Here is a 17069-nt window from a genome sequence, read left to right on the forward strand (position 1 = left end):
ACCAGCTGTATGTCGTTACTATTTAATGTGTTTTTCTTTGCCCTATACTTTACCTTTTTAGCTGATTCTAAAGCACTTAAAAATAAAGTATTTCTAATAATATATGTAATTTGTTTTCTAGATTGCCAACTCACCATCAGGCCTGTCATCTTCTGCAGATACACAAGGTGTGTTAACTAAGAACATTTCCTGAAGTGTTGGACTTTTGAAGAATTTTGATGTTGTGGTAATTTATACTTCCAGTGAATTTAATTTCAGTGTACATTGCACAGTGTTACTAGTATCTTTAACTATCATTTCATAAATGTCAGATAAAAATATATGAATTGTTGTTAAAAAAAGCTCCAACGTGTTTATATACATCAAAATCATGCACTTCTTCATGCATGTTATAGAAAATAAACTAAATCATATTAGATTAAATGGCCCAAAAAAGGAGCATTTTGATGCATTAATACTTTTGTTGCTAAGTATTTTCACATTGTGTATTTTATTTTAAAAAGTTATCCGAATATTTCCACAACTTGTATCACTGTTGTCACTACTGAGTTCTAAACTTGGGTTAGACAACATTGGGATAAACACTAACCTGCAAAATGTTTGTTCCCAGACCTTCCTGTCTGCGCAAGATGGGAACATAAGGAAACTGGGGAAGTTGTTGATAAGTTGGCGGGACTGAAGAGGACGGAACCCTCTCGACCACCATCTGCCCCTCCTCCTCTGCCTTTTCCACTGAGAATGCTTAGTCCAACAACAATCATTGGTAAGAAAGTTATTTTTTCTGTCTTCCAATAAGTATAAGTAATTTGTCTTTGTGCTTTTATTTAGAGTTGCTAAGAGTATGGCTAAGCTTTTGGATTTTTTTCTTCAGGTAAATCTCGGTCTACCCATGAGGCTCCTCAGCCTGTGTCACTGGAGAATGGTCTCCAAAGCAACAGCACTGTTAACTATGTTAACATCTCCATTACCCCCCTATCAGCTAAACCTCACAGAGAGTCCCTTTACACAGAACTGGACCTGCAGGGGACTGGCTCAGTGCCAGTCTTGAGTGCTGTCAGACGTAAATTTTTGCAGCTCTGAAGACCAAGTACGAACACCGATCATTAAAGGCCATTAAGATGTATATTTGTCTCTTGCTGCAGCAGCCATTTTATGGGAATGTCCAATCCAATGTCTCTGACACCCATGGGCCTACTGCTACATTGTCAAACACAGTGCTGTTGTGAAGGGATAGTTCCTTTTTTGTGTAAGTGTATGAAGTTATATCCCTTTCATAAAACAGGGTATAACTGAACAACCATGTTGAGTTGAGGCATTTACCATTTTCCAGTTTGTGTACAGATTCTTGCTTAGTATCCCAATAGCTTCTGCCTAATGTACATATTTTATATTTCAGGATGTATATGGATTTTTTTCAATTCAATTTATATTATGTGCTTCAATTAAGTACACAATGACAGGGCAAAGGTGTTTATTCATGTACATTTGAATTCAGTTCAGCTCAAAAGCTAATTAGTGGGGTACAGCCAGAAGTTTATTGATTGAAAACAAAATGTAAAAAGAGTGGCATAAAGCAATTTTACTCATGAATCAACATAATCATGTATGAGCAAGAAACAGCAATTTTAATCATTTTATCATCAAATGAGATTGGTTAACTCAATCGAGGGTCAGTGGAACACAAGCCTCTCTTAGACTGGTTTGTTTTTCTACCGGTGAAAACATGAAGTTCAGAAAAACATGGAACTAAGAAAAATAAGTGCATATTCTCTGTTTCCCCTTTACAATTTCCTTACAAGAAGTATGCCCACCTACATATTATTGCCATGACAAAAGTTCAGAGTGTCCTGACAGAGCATATATCTAGGACAGGAAGAACAGACTGACTCAGCCGGTGACCAGGCAGGTAGAGCCACCAAAGTGATTCTGACACACCATCCATTCTACAAATAAGAAGAATGAAAATGATATGTCTCAGGGGTCTCATATATGCAGCAGGCATTTTGGATGTGTTTTGTGTTCAGTTACTGTGTTTTCATTTCATATGGGCTTATGTTCTATTTGGTACTCTCCTGCCTTTGTTTTGATGGCTTTTATTCAGTAAGTGTTACATTTTTAACATGAAGAGATTTTCAGAGCACATGGAACATGTATTCCTGAGGAGCCAGTGGACATTAGTGTTAATATTCTAATCAAGGAAAGTCCTTCCTTAATAACCCACAATGTGACGAAGGGGTGAAATGTCAAAATGATGGGATGGCAAACTGTATTTGATTTATTTATTTAAAAATAGGGACAGAAACATCACCCTTATGATTAGCAAGGCTCTTAAAACTTTTTGAAAGCAAGTTGTGGTCAAAATTCAGCATTTGGCCAAATGTGTGTTGATGACTGAGTTCCTGCATGCCATATTATATCAATAAAATGTATTTATAACACTTACGTGCTTTTAATTGCATCTTTTTTTATCTGTAAATCTATACTGATTTTAAAGGGAAAATAAAGTGTTTTATTTTGGGGCGGCTGTGTCTCAGGGGTCTCTAAACCAGATAGTTGGAGGTGTGATCCCCAGCTCCTGCAGCCACATGTCCGATTTGTCCTTGGGGAAGACACTTAACCCCAAGTTGCTCTTGCTGCTTCGTCGGTGGAGTATGAATGTGATTAGTTAATACTGATGGATACTTTACATAGCAGCCTCTGCTTTCAGTGTGTGAATGTGTAGGTATGACCTGCGATGTGATAGCGCTTTGAGTAATCAGAAGCAAGAACAGCGCTATACAAACCATTAACATTTCATCCAAAAATATTAAATAGGAAAGAAAATAAAAAATACTTTTTTAGGTTGCTGACAATAGCAACTAACCAGCTATTAAAAATAGATGTCACATTTTCATGTTTCATTCCTTGTGATCTGAATCTGCAAAGCACCCTGCACTTTATTTTGATTAGAAAAAGTAGAAAAAATGTTTTTTTAAATGTGGAGACCAAGTGAATTGATGCTGTACAAGATTATCATATAAATGCACATCTAACGACACGTAAGCCAATCCCTATATTTACCGACTGTGACATCTACATTTTGCATCTTCTTGCTGAACTAACAATCTGTGATCATCCCAGCCCAGCATATTGAGTGCATGGTTGTGTCTTTTGTATAAATGGCCGACAATTTATTTACACATTAACAAGCAATAAAACGACATCATAAGAAAACAAAGATTTTTTTACAGTAGTTGAAGGGGAAGAGACTATCAGTGCGCTTTGTTGTTGACAAAACAATTTCAGTTCAATCAACCTTCACTGATTCGATAGCCATGGTCCGGACATCTCAGAGCTCATTGTGCTCGAGTCCATCACGAGAGATCTTGTTGGACAGGTCCTGCAAGTGTTTCTTCATCTGAAATCAAACAAGTCAAGCCTGTGAAATTTTTACCTGCAACCCAAATACCTATAGATCATTTGTGAAGTAGCTAAGAAAGTTAACACAACATATTCTACCTTCCTGTTGACTCCAAATGATAGTTACTTAACTTCATAATTATGTTTCCTTTAGCATTATTAATATAGCATTGTCTTAAATTGTTCAGTATATTATCATTCTGTACTTCCAAAGAATTAGAATAAATGTGCACGATATATTCATCTTCATAAGTTTGGATCAAAACTGCTCCTTTTAAGTTTTTTACCCAAAACTGTTGTGTTGTAACGGCAATAAAAAAAGAAACTATGTCTCTATGACACATCAGGTACTGTTAAATTGGTTCTCCATTTCGGTGCGCCGATATGTTTATTTAATATACATTATTAATCCCTTCACCAAAATTCTTGTTTACACTCTGTTACTGAGATACATGCTACTAGCACACATTATTATTGTAATATCATTATTATCATTATTATTGTTATATGAGCCTTTTTATAAAAAGCACACATAGTTTGTAGTACAGTTCTACTTGTTGAAAATGTATAGCTGCTTTCATGCCAGGTCTGGATAGTTTTATTCATTCAAATTAAATTTGACTCCAATTAGAGATTTTTGCTTCATTATAAAAACGTTGTGGTGTTTGATAAAAGAATCGATCTATGTTAACTTTCTTTACCTTGTAGCCCATCTCCCTGGTCTTCTCAGCAAGAGAGTTATACTTTTCCTGGTTCCTCTTGATGTGCTCCTTGTCTCCTAAAGCCTCCACATGTTGCAGCTTCTGGTGGGAAAGCTCCAGCTGCTCCTTGTAATGGCTGTGTTTCTCCACCTTGGTCTCGAAGTGATGCAGCTCCTCCTAGGTGAACAAAGAAAGGAGAATATTAGGAAACAAACAGAGGTCCTATACAGACTGCCTCTTCAAGGCGTGAAATGTACGTCCCTGTGACCTTTCACCTTCCCTGTGAAAGTCACAGAGAAGTAATGGCGGATAGAAGTGATCCCCCGCAGATATTAATGCTGTTGAAACTCTCAATACTTTTTGATTCCACTTGTTTTAAAATGATACAATCCCCATTGTTTAATGATCCACAGTACTGAAAGGTAGTTAAGCTTTAAATCAAACTACAGATCTCAAGTCATATTTTAAATCAAGAACTTCTGCAAGAGAATGAGAGAGAGCAGTTAATATTCACAGGTAAGTTTAACTGGATGTCATGTGACCATTAAGGTGGAATATTTCAAAATGGGTCTAGATCATAATTTTAGGGAAATCTGCACAAATACAAAATTTCGCTATCAAAACGTTGCATTTGAATTTGTGCAATTTAGATACTGTGCAGGAGTGCACATTGACAAACAAACCCAAAAATGTTCACACATTGGTCACACTTCTTTTTGCAAAGAATGGTAATAAATGATGTAAGAGCTACCTTGAGAGAGTCCAGCTCATCTTCAGTGAGGTTGGCTCTCTTGGCAGCCTCCCATAGGTCGATCACACGTGGCTCCTGAAACTCTACAGAGAAAAAACGATGCATGAAAGAGATATAAAGTGACAATCATCCCTTTGTGACACTTTAAAGTGGGAGGGAGCTTGTAATAGAAACAGTGACAGCAGATGTCTTATAAGAAAAAAGACCACAACAACAAGTTCAATATCAAATAGAAGAAAACTGCTGGTATTCACAACTCAGCTTGAGGTGCTGTCACTAACTTCTCTTCACAACTCAATAAGCACAGAGAGTGCTTAAGAGTATGAACTATACATTATTCAAATTTACTATTAATAAAATATGTTTTTTAATGCCTGTCATCATTGCCAATGAATCGATGTGACTTAAAACATGCTACCATAAGAGGCTTTGTTTACATTGTCCCCTATAGGAGTGTTACTTTTTAAAGTTATAAGAATGTAGGATGAGATTTTCCATTTAATAAAAATACCACACTGGCATGTAAAGGCTAAGATATTCTATATTCAATTCTAAAACTGTAAAGAAGCTCTACTTAGTCTGCAATGGCCAAAACTATTGGCAAAAAATGAAAATCCCTCTAAGTATCTTTAAATAACTGCTACCAGACTAATGGTTCAAATGGTAAAAACCACAGTCAAAATCAAGCTCTGAAAAGCATAACAAAACAAACAATTTCTTAAGGTAACTTTTGTGTTATGGTAAATTAAATGGCAAAATCAACAAACTACTCGGTCCTGCACGAGGCATAATAGGAAAAGTGGACATCCCCACAATACTTTCAATGCAGTTTCTAGTATAAATTTGCAATTCATTTAGACCACTTTCTCCAAGTGTCTGTAGTCAAAAACGTGTGAATGCCAAATCAAAAAAAAGTCCCTAGTCTTATTCTGACTTATTCTCAATCATCTAATTGAGACAGATATGGTTTGTCTGGTCATCCTCCAGAACAACTTTTGTTCAATCTAACGGTGATATAAATGAAGTATACATCTGTAGTATTGAGAATGTGACTGTTAGCAGTATATCACTTTTGTGTGACAGCAGTAACCAAACAGCAGTAAAACCCTGATCTTAGGAGGGGATACAATGTGTCTATATACATTAATCAATCCATGAAAAAGTATTTCAATACACTGTCCAGAGAGTCAGTAATGCAGGTATGGAAGCAAATCCTTTATAGAAGTTCCATCTTTTAGAAAAAGATCAACAAATATTTTGGTACTGTTCAGAAATACAAATATGAAAATACTAATTTTTAGGAATATAATGCCAAATGTCTTTATAGGGTTAGGGTACACCTGAGACTTTTTAAACTCCCTGTCATTGTGTTTGATATCAAATGATTGCAAATTGATTTGAAATATGTTGTCCATACACAAAACATTGTATTTAACATCTAATTTGTATGATGAAAACGTATTTTGTATTTTGTGTGTCAATGTTTTTTATGGATATTTATAATATCATGTTTAATTATTTATAATGTCTTAATAAATAGAAACATTTCTCTTGTAAGCTCTTTAAAAACAATGCCTGAGATGGAAGAAGTCTTCGATTAAATCCTGATTAAGAATATTAACTTAGGTAAAACTTTAACATTCCAAAAACACTTTCAAAGGTTTAAACATGTACAAAATATTTTCATAATTAATATTAACATACATTAATCATTTCATGTGAGAAGTTAAATTATCGTGCTGGTGGAGGAGGCCTTCGTTTCTGACAAATTAAGCAAATGAGGAAGTGCCTTTACTGCATTCATTCAAAAGGTCAGCGGAGGATTGACCCAACTTGTTACATTCTATGAGAATACACAGTAACCCTTCATTTGTTGTTGATAAATAATCTCACTAAAAATGTCCCTAACGAGCATACTGCATGGTTTCCAGTCTTCTCTGATATACCATGGTGTTCATTTTGTAAATTATCCTCCAATGTAAACATAAAAAAAGAAGATTAGTCACCTTATGTTTAAGGGGTGTGTAGCTACCACATTAAACTCTATACAGAAGTAGTCAGAGTACTAATGTCCACTGGCGTTTCAGCAGGCATTGCCTGTGAGCAAGCTAGGGCAACAAACTGTAGATAACAAAATGGGCAGAACACAATATGCTGTGCTAATGCAATCCTGGAAACCTTTCTTAGACCATGACTCTCTTGACTTCAACTCCCAGATGCTATGTCATCTGAAGATAGCAGATGGGTTTCAAGATTGACATTTTATATCAGTGTGAAAGCTGCCTTATAAGAAAATATAGTAAAAAGAAAAAAACATCTAAAAGTATAACTTTCTTTTCCTTTACAAGAGGGCAGCAAACATACAACAAGCTGTGTGTGTGTGTGTGTGTGTGTGTGTGTGATCTATCTCACCACTGTCTTCAGCAAAGCCCTCGTGGCTGAGCTTACGGAGGCGCTCAAAGCCCTGGTTGAGGTCTCTCATTTTCAACTTGAGGTCTTTGTGCTTCTGGTGCAGCACATGCTCTTTGGCATCACCCTCCAGGGGAGAGATTACATTCTTGTGTACTTCTGTTAGGGTGAACAAATGAAGGGAAAAGAGATGAGGAGAGGAGCTGACACAGCCAAACACTCAAAAATCAGTTGAGGAATACACGAAAAAAAAAATATGGAGGAGAAATAAAATAAAACATACAAAGAACAGAGTATCATTTGATAAGAGGTTTTGTAGTAGCTTATAAAATAACACATTTTTGTCATTGTACACAGGACTGGTTTTTTATTCATAAACAGCTTTTAGCAATCAGGGCTGTTAATGTAAAATGGTATCATTGAATACCGATGGAATAAAAATTGACAGCAATTTTTCAATTAACATTTGCTTAGCGTTCATATTATAATTCTTCTGTCCTTTCAGTCCACAAACTCCATAAAGTGAATGATGAAGATTCAGTTTCTCCATGAGTTAAGAATATTACTTTGTAAGGATTTGAGAAGTTGTTTTATTTTGATTTAAGGAATTTTTCAATGACAAAAAAGCAAAGTAAATGTATTGTTACTTTAAGGGTCATTGTAAATGAAAACAATTGAAAGAAAATGTAGCGATTCATTCTATATACTATGATATAATGAAACTGCACCATACAGATTCACTGATGATATCGGTTGTCATTTTTATTTGAAATTAACCAACCAACCAAGCATCTATCAGAAACTGTGGGGTCTTCCAGTTTAGCTTCAAACTAACATTTTGGTGACAAGCACTGATTAAGTAAAGAGTTGTGGGTGGTAACATGGACATTATGACATCTTCCACCTACGCATATGAACACAAGAGTGAACAAACTGGGAAAAAGAAAATCCAACCGAGTTGCTGCTGATGTTTGTATAACTGACAAAAGAAACAGATAGATTGATATTCAGGTAAATACCGGTGAATAAGAGTGAAAAGGTGTATCATTTAGTGTTAAAATCTTTAGCTAAAATCTTTAGCTAAAATCTGGATTTATTTCCTGAAAGGTTTAACTTGCATAAGTATATGTTTTGGTAGGGGCTTGTGAGCGAACAAGTGGCAACAAACATAATTGTTGCTTGAAAACAATCTGTCATATTTACAGGTTTATGTTCATTAATGTCCCTACTTAAAAATAAATGAATAAATAAGAAGAGAGAAGAAATGGACTTCAAGGCTCATAAATACAGACTCAGAAAATAACAAGTAATGTAAGTAGCAGAGGTAGTGTCTCATTTGTAGTAAATGGTAAATTGACTTGAGCTTGTACAGCGCTTTCCTAGTCTTCTGACTACTCACAGTGCTTTTACACCGCAGGTCACACCCACACATTCACACACTGATGGTAGAGGCTGCTGTGTAGAGACCGTCAGAAGTAACTCATTCCATGCATACACATTCATACACTGCTGACGAAGCAGCGGTGGCAAATTGGGGTTAAGTGTCTTGCCATAGGGACACATCAGACATGTAGCTGCAGGAGCTGGGGATCGAACCCCTGACGTTCTGGTTGAGAGACAACCAACTCTACCAATTGAGCCACAGTATACATGCAGCTCACCCTCTGCTCTGCTGACGGTATCCATGAGGATGTTGTACTCATGTGTCTTATCCTTGTGATGTTGGAACTCCCTCTTCAGACTCATCAACTCCTCATCTGAAAACTTCCCTGAGCTCTTGGCCTGGTAGAGAAACAGTCATCAAAGACAAAGCAGAAGGAAAGAAGATTGCAGCAAGATTGATTAATAAAACATTTAGTTAAATACAGGAAGTCCAATAAATACTCGTTTCTATAGACTTTTTGAAATTAACACAGAACATATGGAATATGTTGAATATATGAAATGTCAAAATCTTTACAAATATTGAAAAAATATAAATCATGAAGGTACATGCAATAAGCATTGAGAACCACCAATATGAATCATATACAGAATACATTTCTAACTTAAATTTAATACATTTTAAGAAAGCCCTGGAGTTTCTTCAGCTGAGGACGAGGAGCAGCAAAAAAGGGTGTGCTCATGAAATCCTCAGGGTATGACAGGATTTGACAGTTCATTTGGTGCAGCTGTTTAACAGCCGCTTCCAGGTGTAAGCTGAGTAGGGAGTGATTTGACGGCCTGTTGGGGTCATCAAGACTCATGAGGAATGAAGACAAATCACTTCAATGTGTGACAATTTTTTTGAGTGCTGCACCCAAGTCTACATTTTTGACTTTCTGTGCACCATGCACAGACGGCTTTCGAGCCAAGCGGTAAACTTTCAGTGTTGAGAAGCCAATGCGGAGGGGAAAACAAACGCAGTTCCTTGAGTGTACACTTAGGGCTGGCTCCAAAAGATCCAGAAATCACATACACACTCCATTCAAAAATGCCCATTTTTACAGCAGAAATCCACGTTAACAGCCTCGTTCAAAAAACGATATTGGTCTGATTAGTTATTGTCTTCATGGGCAAAGTTTTTTTTTTACTTTTTGTTTTCATGAGTTACTACAACCACAATTGACAGGCAGTGGCTGTGTAGCAGTTTATCAGAAGGCTTAAAACACGCCTAAGATCCAGCTTAGCCTGTTGTTAGGTTGACTGAAAGTTAGGCTGAGGCAGGATTTCCAGCCGCTGCCCATGAGCCTCCAGAGCCCCCTGCAGTAACAGTTGGGTGATGTCACTCAGACTTCGCCCAGTAATGTTTACAGTCTATGCTCAGTGCATTAATGGTAAAAAGGATCTAAAAGTTTAACATTGGCCCTATAAATAATGACAAACAAAATAGATACAAATACAGATGAGAATGCTGATGGTATTTATTAATATATGAAATAAGTTGACATGGGTTTGTTTGTAAAACGTAAAAGTCTCCAATTTTGACAAACAGAAAAACACAAATAGCAAAATGATCAAAGTGATTTAGAAGAAAAGTTTAGAAGAATTAACCTCAAATTTAGTACATCTTTTTGGTGTGAGATTTTGCAACATTTTAATAAAAATTTGCTTCATTTGACAGTGAAAGCAAGCTAAAGCGAGACAGTTAATGTGTGGAGAGAGAGGGGGGGATGCATGACACAACAAAACAGGAGGCTGTTCCAAAATATTGTTTTAATATTTAGCTTTCACCTTACTTAAAACAAATACACACCTTGTTCCAGAGTTTGTCAAGCCTGGGATCCTCAAATATGTCGCCCTCCTTGGTGTCATGGTCCTTTAGATGGTTACTCTCTAGTGGTCTAGTGTCTCTTTTCCCATCCATTCCATACTTTGCCAGGATCACTGAATAAAATACAGCAATTGTAACGTTATCAAACAATGTAGCCATTTCATGTAAAATTGATGTAAAGTGGCACATACACATGAATTCATAATTATGCTAGAAGTCTGTCATCTTTTACCGTAACTTGTTACTTCCATGTTCACAGAAAATTGAGCAACATGTCTCCATAATAAGCCACCGTTTCATGTTGAAACGTATGTGCAGTGAAATCCCTAAATCTATGAGCAGATGACGGTGAGGAGTAGGAGGAAAAGGAGAAAGATAATCTACATTTCAGTGATGGCTTTTTGTGAAGTAATGCCTGCTATGTTATTACAGAAGTGTGTGTGGATGCAGAATCAGAGGCAGGAGAGGTTGGATCAAGACCACATTATCTTCAATGACAGAGACTTTATCCAATTTTTGGGATGTCATTGGATACCTTTGACTACATCTGTTAGCGCCTATCCACAAGACTCTCAAGTCAAGACAGTTCAGGAGACCAATCTGAAGTGCATGGGAGTTTGGTCGTACTGGCTGGAAACATGGTTTGGGAAATCAATTGAATTTCAATTACAATTTTGGCTTTCCACAATCATGAATCCAAGATAATCAGATTAAATGATTGCTGTGCTGCAAAGTTGCACTCGTTTTGAACATGGGTTTTATGATACGTTGATGCTGTAGCAATTATTAGCGCAACATTTAAAAATAATTACTGACAAAACATCGGTATGACAGGAAAACGCTGTGAAATTGAGAACGTGTTACTGTGTATTTTTTTTTTCAGGCAGTATTTTAACTGGCACGTTCAGCTGGTCCAGACTCTGTCAGTCATTCATCCGGGCCAGCGGGCAAGTTATAATGTCGAGCCCTGTGTGTGCATCTTGAGTCCGAGCCTGAAACTCGAGTCCCCATCTCGGGTATGCACACAAACTTCATGACACTCCTGCATAAGTCAGGGCTGTGCCACCCCAGTCAAAAAAGATTGGATTCGCCCCTGCTTGTTGAACTAACAAACTTGTACGCATGTCATGTTTGACCAGAAGTAAGGGGACAGAGGGCTTTGTTGATGGAACAGAAGAGGAAACAACAGGGACTCAACTTTAACCAGGTTAAAGTCAGACGACTTCTCATGGATTACAATCTTTCCTTTTTCGATTTCATCATAAGTGACTGATGCTGCCTCTGCTGAGAGAGTCACTGTCTGATTTCAAAGCTGTAATAACATTTTATGTTGGGACTGATAAATCCTAACAAACACAGAAAAAGTGGAAGATAGTGCTGAAAGTTCCCTCCTAACAGACTGTTTCTATTGATGAAACCCGCTCATCAATAGACTCTGCTGTCTCTCTCCTGTTAAGACGCGATGTAGCTCACCTACCGAAGAACACTCTACCTCCCTCTGTTATTAATATCGACCAATAATAATCCATACAGATCACAAAAAGATGGGACTCTGTTGAACAGAATAATAATCAGTGTTGTTGAAAATGGATGGATTGGTCTACACCATACAAGGTTATTTTTTGCAACATAAGCGCAGCATGCTTTAGGCCCGTGTGTCAATTAAGATATTACAAATCAGCAGGGGAATAAATGCTGTCTCTGTATTGTAAATGTTTCAGAGAATATCTTTATAGGAAAGCAATATAATATGGTATAAGAGAAGAAACCAGTTGAAACCTCTTCAGGCTCAGCTAAAATTCATATCCTTCGCGTCTGAGACAATCCATTAAGGAAATGTGTCAGTCAGTGTGCGTGTGTCAAAGACAAAATCTCACCCTCGGTAGGAACAAACACAAGAGCAGCAGAGACATTGCTCTGGAGAGTGAAACACATAAATACTCTCATGCTCTGCTGAAATAAAACCACTGTACATAAATTAGTATATGTCATTTCTAAATATATGGATTTAAAAAAAAAAAAAGTAGACAGTGGGCTTTATAGCAGCCCCGATTTGAAGGGGGCATATTATGAAAAATCCACTCTTACTGTGTTTCTGAACATATATTTGGTAACCTGAGTGTCTACTGACCCACAAAATGTGAAATAAACCATCCAGTCCTTTGTTTGTGGTCTGCATAAGTCTTACAACACAGAGAGAAATGCTCTGTTTCAAATGTACTCTCCTTGTGATGTCACAGTGGGATTCAGGTAAAAAAAAATCCCCTCCCCTCCCCTGGTATCTCCACCCATGGACTTCACCACCAGCCTAGAACAAAAGTTTTGCACAGGTCCGCCATTTTTATTCTCGCTAGCGAAGGTGTGATGTCTATCAGGAAAACTCAGGGGGGGCTCATTACATTTAAAGAGACACACACACCAAAATGGAGCGTTCTGAGAGAGCTGGTTTATACAGGGTCACAAACCTCCTCTGGTGCTTGATTCATGTTATATTTTGATCAAAGCACAGCACAGATGTTTCATTTAGACCACAGGGGACTGTTTGAAAATGGGGAAAACGGCTATAATATGTCATCTTTAAACAAAGCCTAAAGACAAGGCTTTTTAGAAGTTGAGGGACTCGATTGATTCGAGGAATTTTCAGCCCTAAGGCGCTTATCATTGCAAGCTAATTTGACTTTTCTCTAGACATAAAATGCACACGGACATTGGATGGAATCTATTTTCCTTTTTTTGGCTAATTCAAAATAAAACATTTGAAGGACATGAGTGATAAAAGTCTTGGTGAACAAGGAGAAAAGGAAGACAATTAGTGAGGATGTTGCCATGATTTAGAGATACAGTGGGTCTGGAAAGTATTCAGACCCCTTTACATTTTTCACTCTTTGTTTCATTGCAGCCATTTGCTAAAATCAAAAAAGTTCATTTTATTTCTCATTAATGTACACTCAGCACCCCATCTTGACAGAAAAAAAACAGAAATGTAGAAATTTTTGCAAATTTATTAAAAAAGAAAAACTGAAATATCACATGGTCATAAGTATTCAGACCCTTTGCTGTGACACTCATATTTAACTCACATGCTGTCCATTTCTTCTGATCCTCCTTGAGATGGTTCTGCTCCTTCATTGGAGTCCAGCTGTGTTTAATTAAACTGATTGGACTTGATTAGGAAAGGCACACACCTGTCTATATAAGACCTTACAGCTCACAGTGCATGTCAGAGCAAATGAGAATCATGAGGTCGAAGGAACTGCCCAAGGAGCTCAGAGACAGAATTGTGGCAAGGCACAGATCTGGCCAAGGTTACAAAAGAATTTCTGCAGCACTCAAGGTTCCTAAGAGCACAGTGGCCTCCATAATCCTTAAATGGAAGAAGTTTGGGACGACCAGAACTCTTCCTAGACCTGGCCGTCCAGTCAAACTGAGCAATCGTGGGAGAAGAGCCTTGGTGAGAGAGGTAAAGAAGAACCCAAAGATCACTGTGGCTGAGCTCCAGAGATGCAGTAGGGAGATGGGAGAAAGTTCCACAAAGTCAACTATCACTGCAGCCCTCCACCAGTCGGGGCTTTATGGCAGAGTGGCCCGACGGAAGCCTCTCCTCAGTGCAAGACATATGAAAGCCTGCATAGAGTTTGCCAAAAAACACATGAAGGACTCCCAGACTATGAGAAAGAAGATTCTCTGGTCTGATGAGACCAAGATTGACCTTTTTGGCTTTAATTCTAAGCGGTATGTGTGGAGAAAACCAGGCACTGCTCATCACCTGCCCAATACAATCCCAACAGTGAAACATGGTGGTGGCAGCATCATGCTATGGGGGTGTTTTTCAGCTGCAGGGACAGGACGACTGGTTGCAATTGAAGGAAAGATGAATGCGGCCAAGTACAGAGATATCCTGGAAGAAAACCTCTTCCAGGGTGCTCAGGACCTCAGACTGGGCCGAAGGTTCACCTTCCAACAAGACAATGACCCTAAGCACACAGCTAAAATAACAAAGGAGTGGCTTCGGAACAACTCTGTGACCATTCTTGACTGGCCCAGCCAGAGCCCTGACCTAAACCCAATTGAGCATCTCTGGAGAGACCTGAAAATGGCTGTCCACCAACGTTCATCATCCAACCTGACAGAACTGTAGAGGATCTGCAAGGAAGAATGGCAGAGGATCCCCAAATCCAGGTGTGAAAAACTTGTTGCATCATTCCCAAGAAGACTCATGGCTGTACTAGCTCAAAAGGGTGCTTCTACTCAATACTGAGCAAAGGGTCTGAATACTTATGACCATGTGATATTTCAGTTTTTCTTTTTTAATAAATTTGCAAAAATTTCTACATTTCTGTTTTTTTTCTGTCAAGATGGGGTGCTGAGTGTACATTAATGAGAAATAAAATGAACTTTTTTGATTTTAGCAAATGGCTGCAATGAAACAAAGAGTGAAAAATGTAAATGGGTCTGAATACTTTCCAGACCCACTGTATATGTTATACATTTTCAATGTTGTAAGTTTAGGTCAGAAAGTAATGAGCAGCATACTAAATGAGCAGTTAAGTCTCAACATTTTTCAGACTGCTACGTCTACAAAGTAGTAAAAAACACTACAAAGTTGAACTTTGCTTTGAAGAAGTTCTGCCCTCATCACTATGCTCAAGTGAACAATTACTACAGCAGCTGATTCAGCACTATCTCAACCATTTAATAGCACACCAGTGTCACTTTTTAACCACTGATGTTACTTAAGCACTGTATAAGGCTAGTTCAAAATCCTCATAAACGGCATGGAAGTACCTGAACACAATGTCTGTACTGTCGAGCCTGCACACTACAAATTTTATAGGATTATCTGTGGCATTATACCCAAGTGATCTACGAAGGGTGCAACTAATAACAAAATGTTCACTGAATTGTGAAATTCTTCAATAAGCATAACAAAGCCAAACAAATTGCAAAGAAATAAAATTAAAGAGAGACATACTGGGGCGCCGGACAGCCGAGTGGTTATGTTGCATGCCCCATGTACGGAGGCTCAAAATGACAGTTTTAGCATAATTACTAGTTAAAATCATAAAATATGTCATCACATAGATGTATGTTAAGGTCGATGACTGAACTTTCAAGGAGGACAAGGTTCAACCCATCCCTCACTGCACAGGAGAGCTCACCGTTGAAGTTACGTCTGAGCTGGGCCTCTTTCTCTCCATTTTCATCAAGCCCCTCAACCTTTAGCTTTTTCCACTGCAGCTCATCTTTTTCCTGGATCTTCAGGTCACTGTGCAGCTCTGCCTGCCGCACTGGGGACAACACCATCTATCCAAACAAAAAACAAAATCAGTTGTTTGAAAATGCAATGGAGGCATTTTGAGCACATAGAATATTAACTAATTAGAAACACTAGTGACTAAATGGCAACTGAATAACAGAGAAAATACAAGCATGACAGCTTAAAATATGAAATGGGGAAACACTTAAGTGGAGCTGCAAACATACAATACTTTAACCTGCTTTTTGTAACATAACAAAGAGTATGGTCTTTTACCTGCTTTCTGTAAAGTGTCTGGAGAGAACACTTGTTATGAGATTGATTGATTTCTTGATTGATTGACATTCTGAAGCTCAAGTTTAAGCACCATTTTACCATAATAGTAGATATAAAGGTTAGGGCCAACTATTGAAAAAATAATAGAAGTAGCCTACAGTATAAACAATCATTAGAACCAAGACTGATGTAATAACTTCATTTAATCACTGACATGACACTGAACAATTAAACTATGCTAACATTCAAACATTGCCAACATCGGAAAGAAGTCCATCAACTCTTGCTCATTAAACCGAGTAAAATAAGCCCCTGATACAGGCTACAGAAAAGTCAGACTGTTAGCACCCTGTACTTTGTGTCATTACGTTATACTTACCCTTTTAGCTTTCTCCCAGACCTGGTTCAGCTTAGCTATCCTGAACTCCACAGACTGCCCATCACTACTACTCGTCTGCTCGTTCAACTCTCGAGAGTATTTCCCTGCAGTCACACAGGTGAAGTACAGACTGAAGACTAAACAAAAGAGCTTCATTTTTAAAACAAACACAGGAATAACACGACCTACTGCTGAATTCACACAAACACTACCAATGTTATCATCGCAATGGGGGGGACCACAGGTCTTGTGCTCAAAAAAAGGGAGGAGAAGACGGGAGTTCTGGGATTTGTAGTTCCATGTGTCAACCTTCGCGCTGCCGCAAAGTGGATGCGAACTACATTTCCTGAAAAGCCGTCGGCGAGGTTTCCTAACATCGGAAGCTGTTAGCAAATGAAACGTCTCCACGCGTTTCACATGACATGCACCGGCTATACGCCTCAATATGATTGGATGTCTCTTTTTAATGCTAAATGACATAGGCTACTTGTAAATATTCAAATTGTGACGGCCCTCTGCATTAGGCTATGGGCTACACACATTTCAGCACAAATCACAATAATGGGCAAAATACACAATCTGCAACCTTATCGGTAAGAAGCATCAACAAAAGTTGACCCCTGCCCTGCCCTGTAGGGCCAGGA

General features: G+C 38.0%; 2 protein-coding genes across 5 annotated transcripts in view; one reads left to right on the plus strand and one right to left on the minus strand.

Annotated features, from left to right (window-relative positions):
* LOC132984931 (protein Dok-7-like) overlaps positions 1-2442 on the plus strand; it is a 19876-nt gene extending 17434 nt beyond the window's left edge. For all 4 annotated transcript variants that reach the window (XM_061051984.1, XM_061052011.1, XM_061052001.1 and 1 more), the window contains 3 exons: positions 122-167; positions 611-763; positions 872-2442. In XM_061051984.1, coding sequence (XP_060907967.1) covers positions 122-167; positions 611-763; positions 872-1080 — 408 coding nt within the window. In that variant the 3' untranslated portion in view covers positions 1081-2442. The remainder of the gene's footprint in view (positions 1-121; positions 168-610; positions 764-871) is intronic.
* On the minus strand, positions 1455-16670 carry lrpap1 (low density lipoprotein receptor-related protein associated protein 1). Its single transcript, XM_061052024.1, has 8 exons — positions 16426-16670; positions 15673-15817; positions 10496-10626; positions 8922-9042; positions 7264-7419; positions 4852-4934; positions 4101-4277; positions 1455-3397 (listed from the first exon to the last, which is right to left on the minus strand). Exons 1-8 carry the CDS (start codon positions 16579-16581, stop codon positions 3329-3331), a joined length of 1038 nt encoding a protein of 345 aa, XP_060908007.1. The 5' UTR covers positions 16582-16670; the 3' UTR covers positions 1455-3328.
* Positions 16671-17069: the final 399 nt, after the last annotated feature.

The sequence above is a fragment of the Labrus mixtus genome, chromosome 2, assembly GCF_963584025.1.
Source record: "Labrus mixtus chromosome 2, fLabMix1.1, whole genome shotgun sequence".
NCBI classification, from domain to species: Eukaryota; Metazoa; Chordata; class Actinopteri; order Labriformes; family Labridae; genus Labrus; species Labrus mixtus.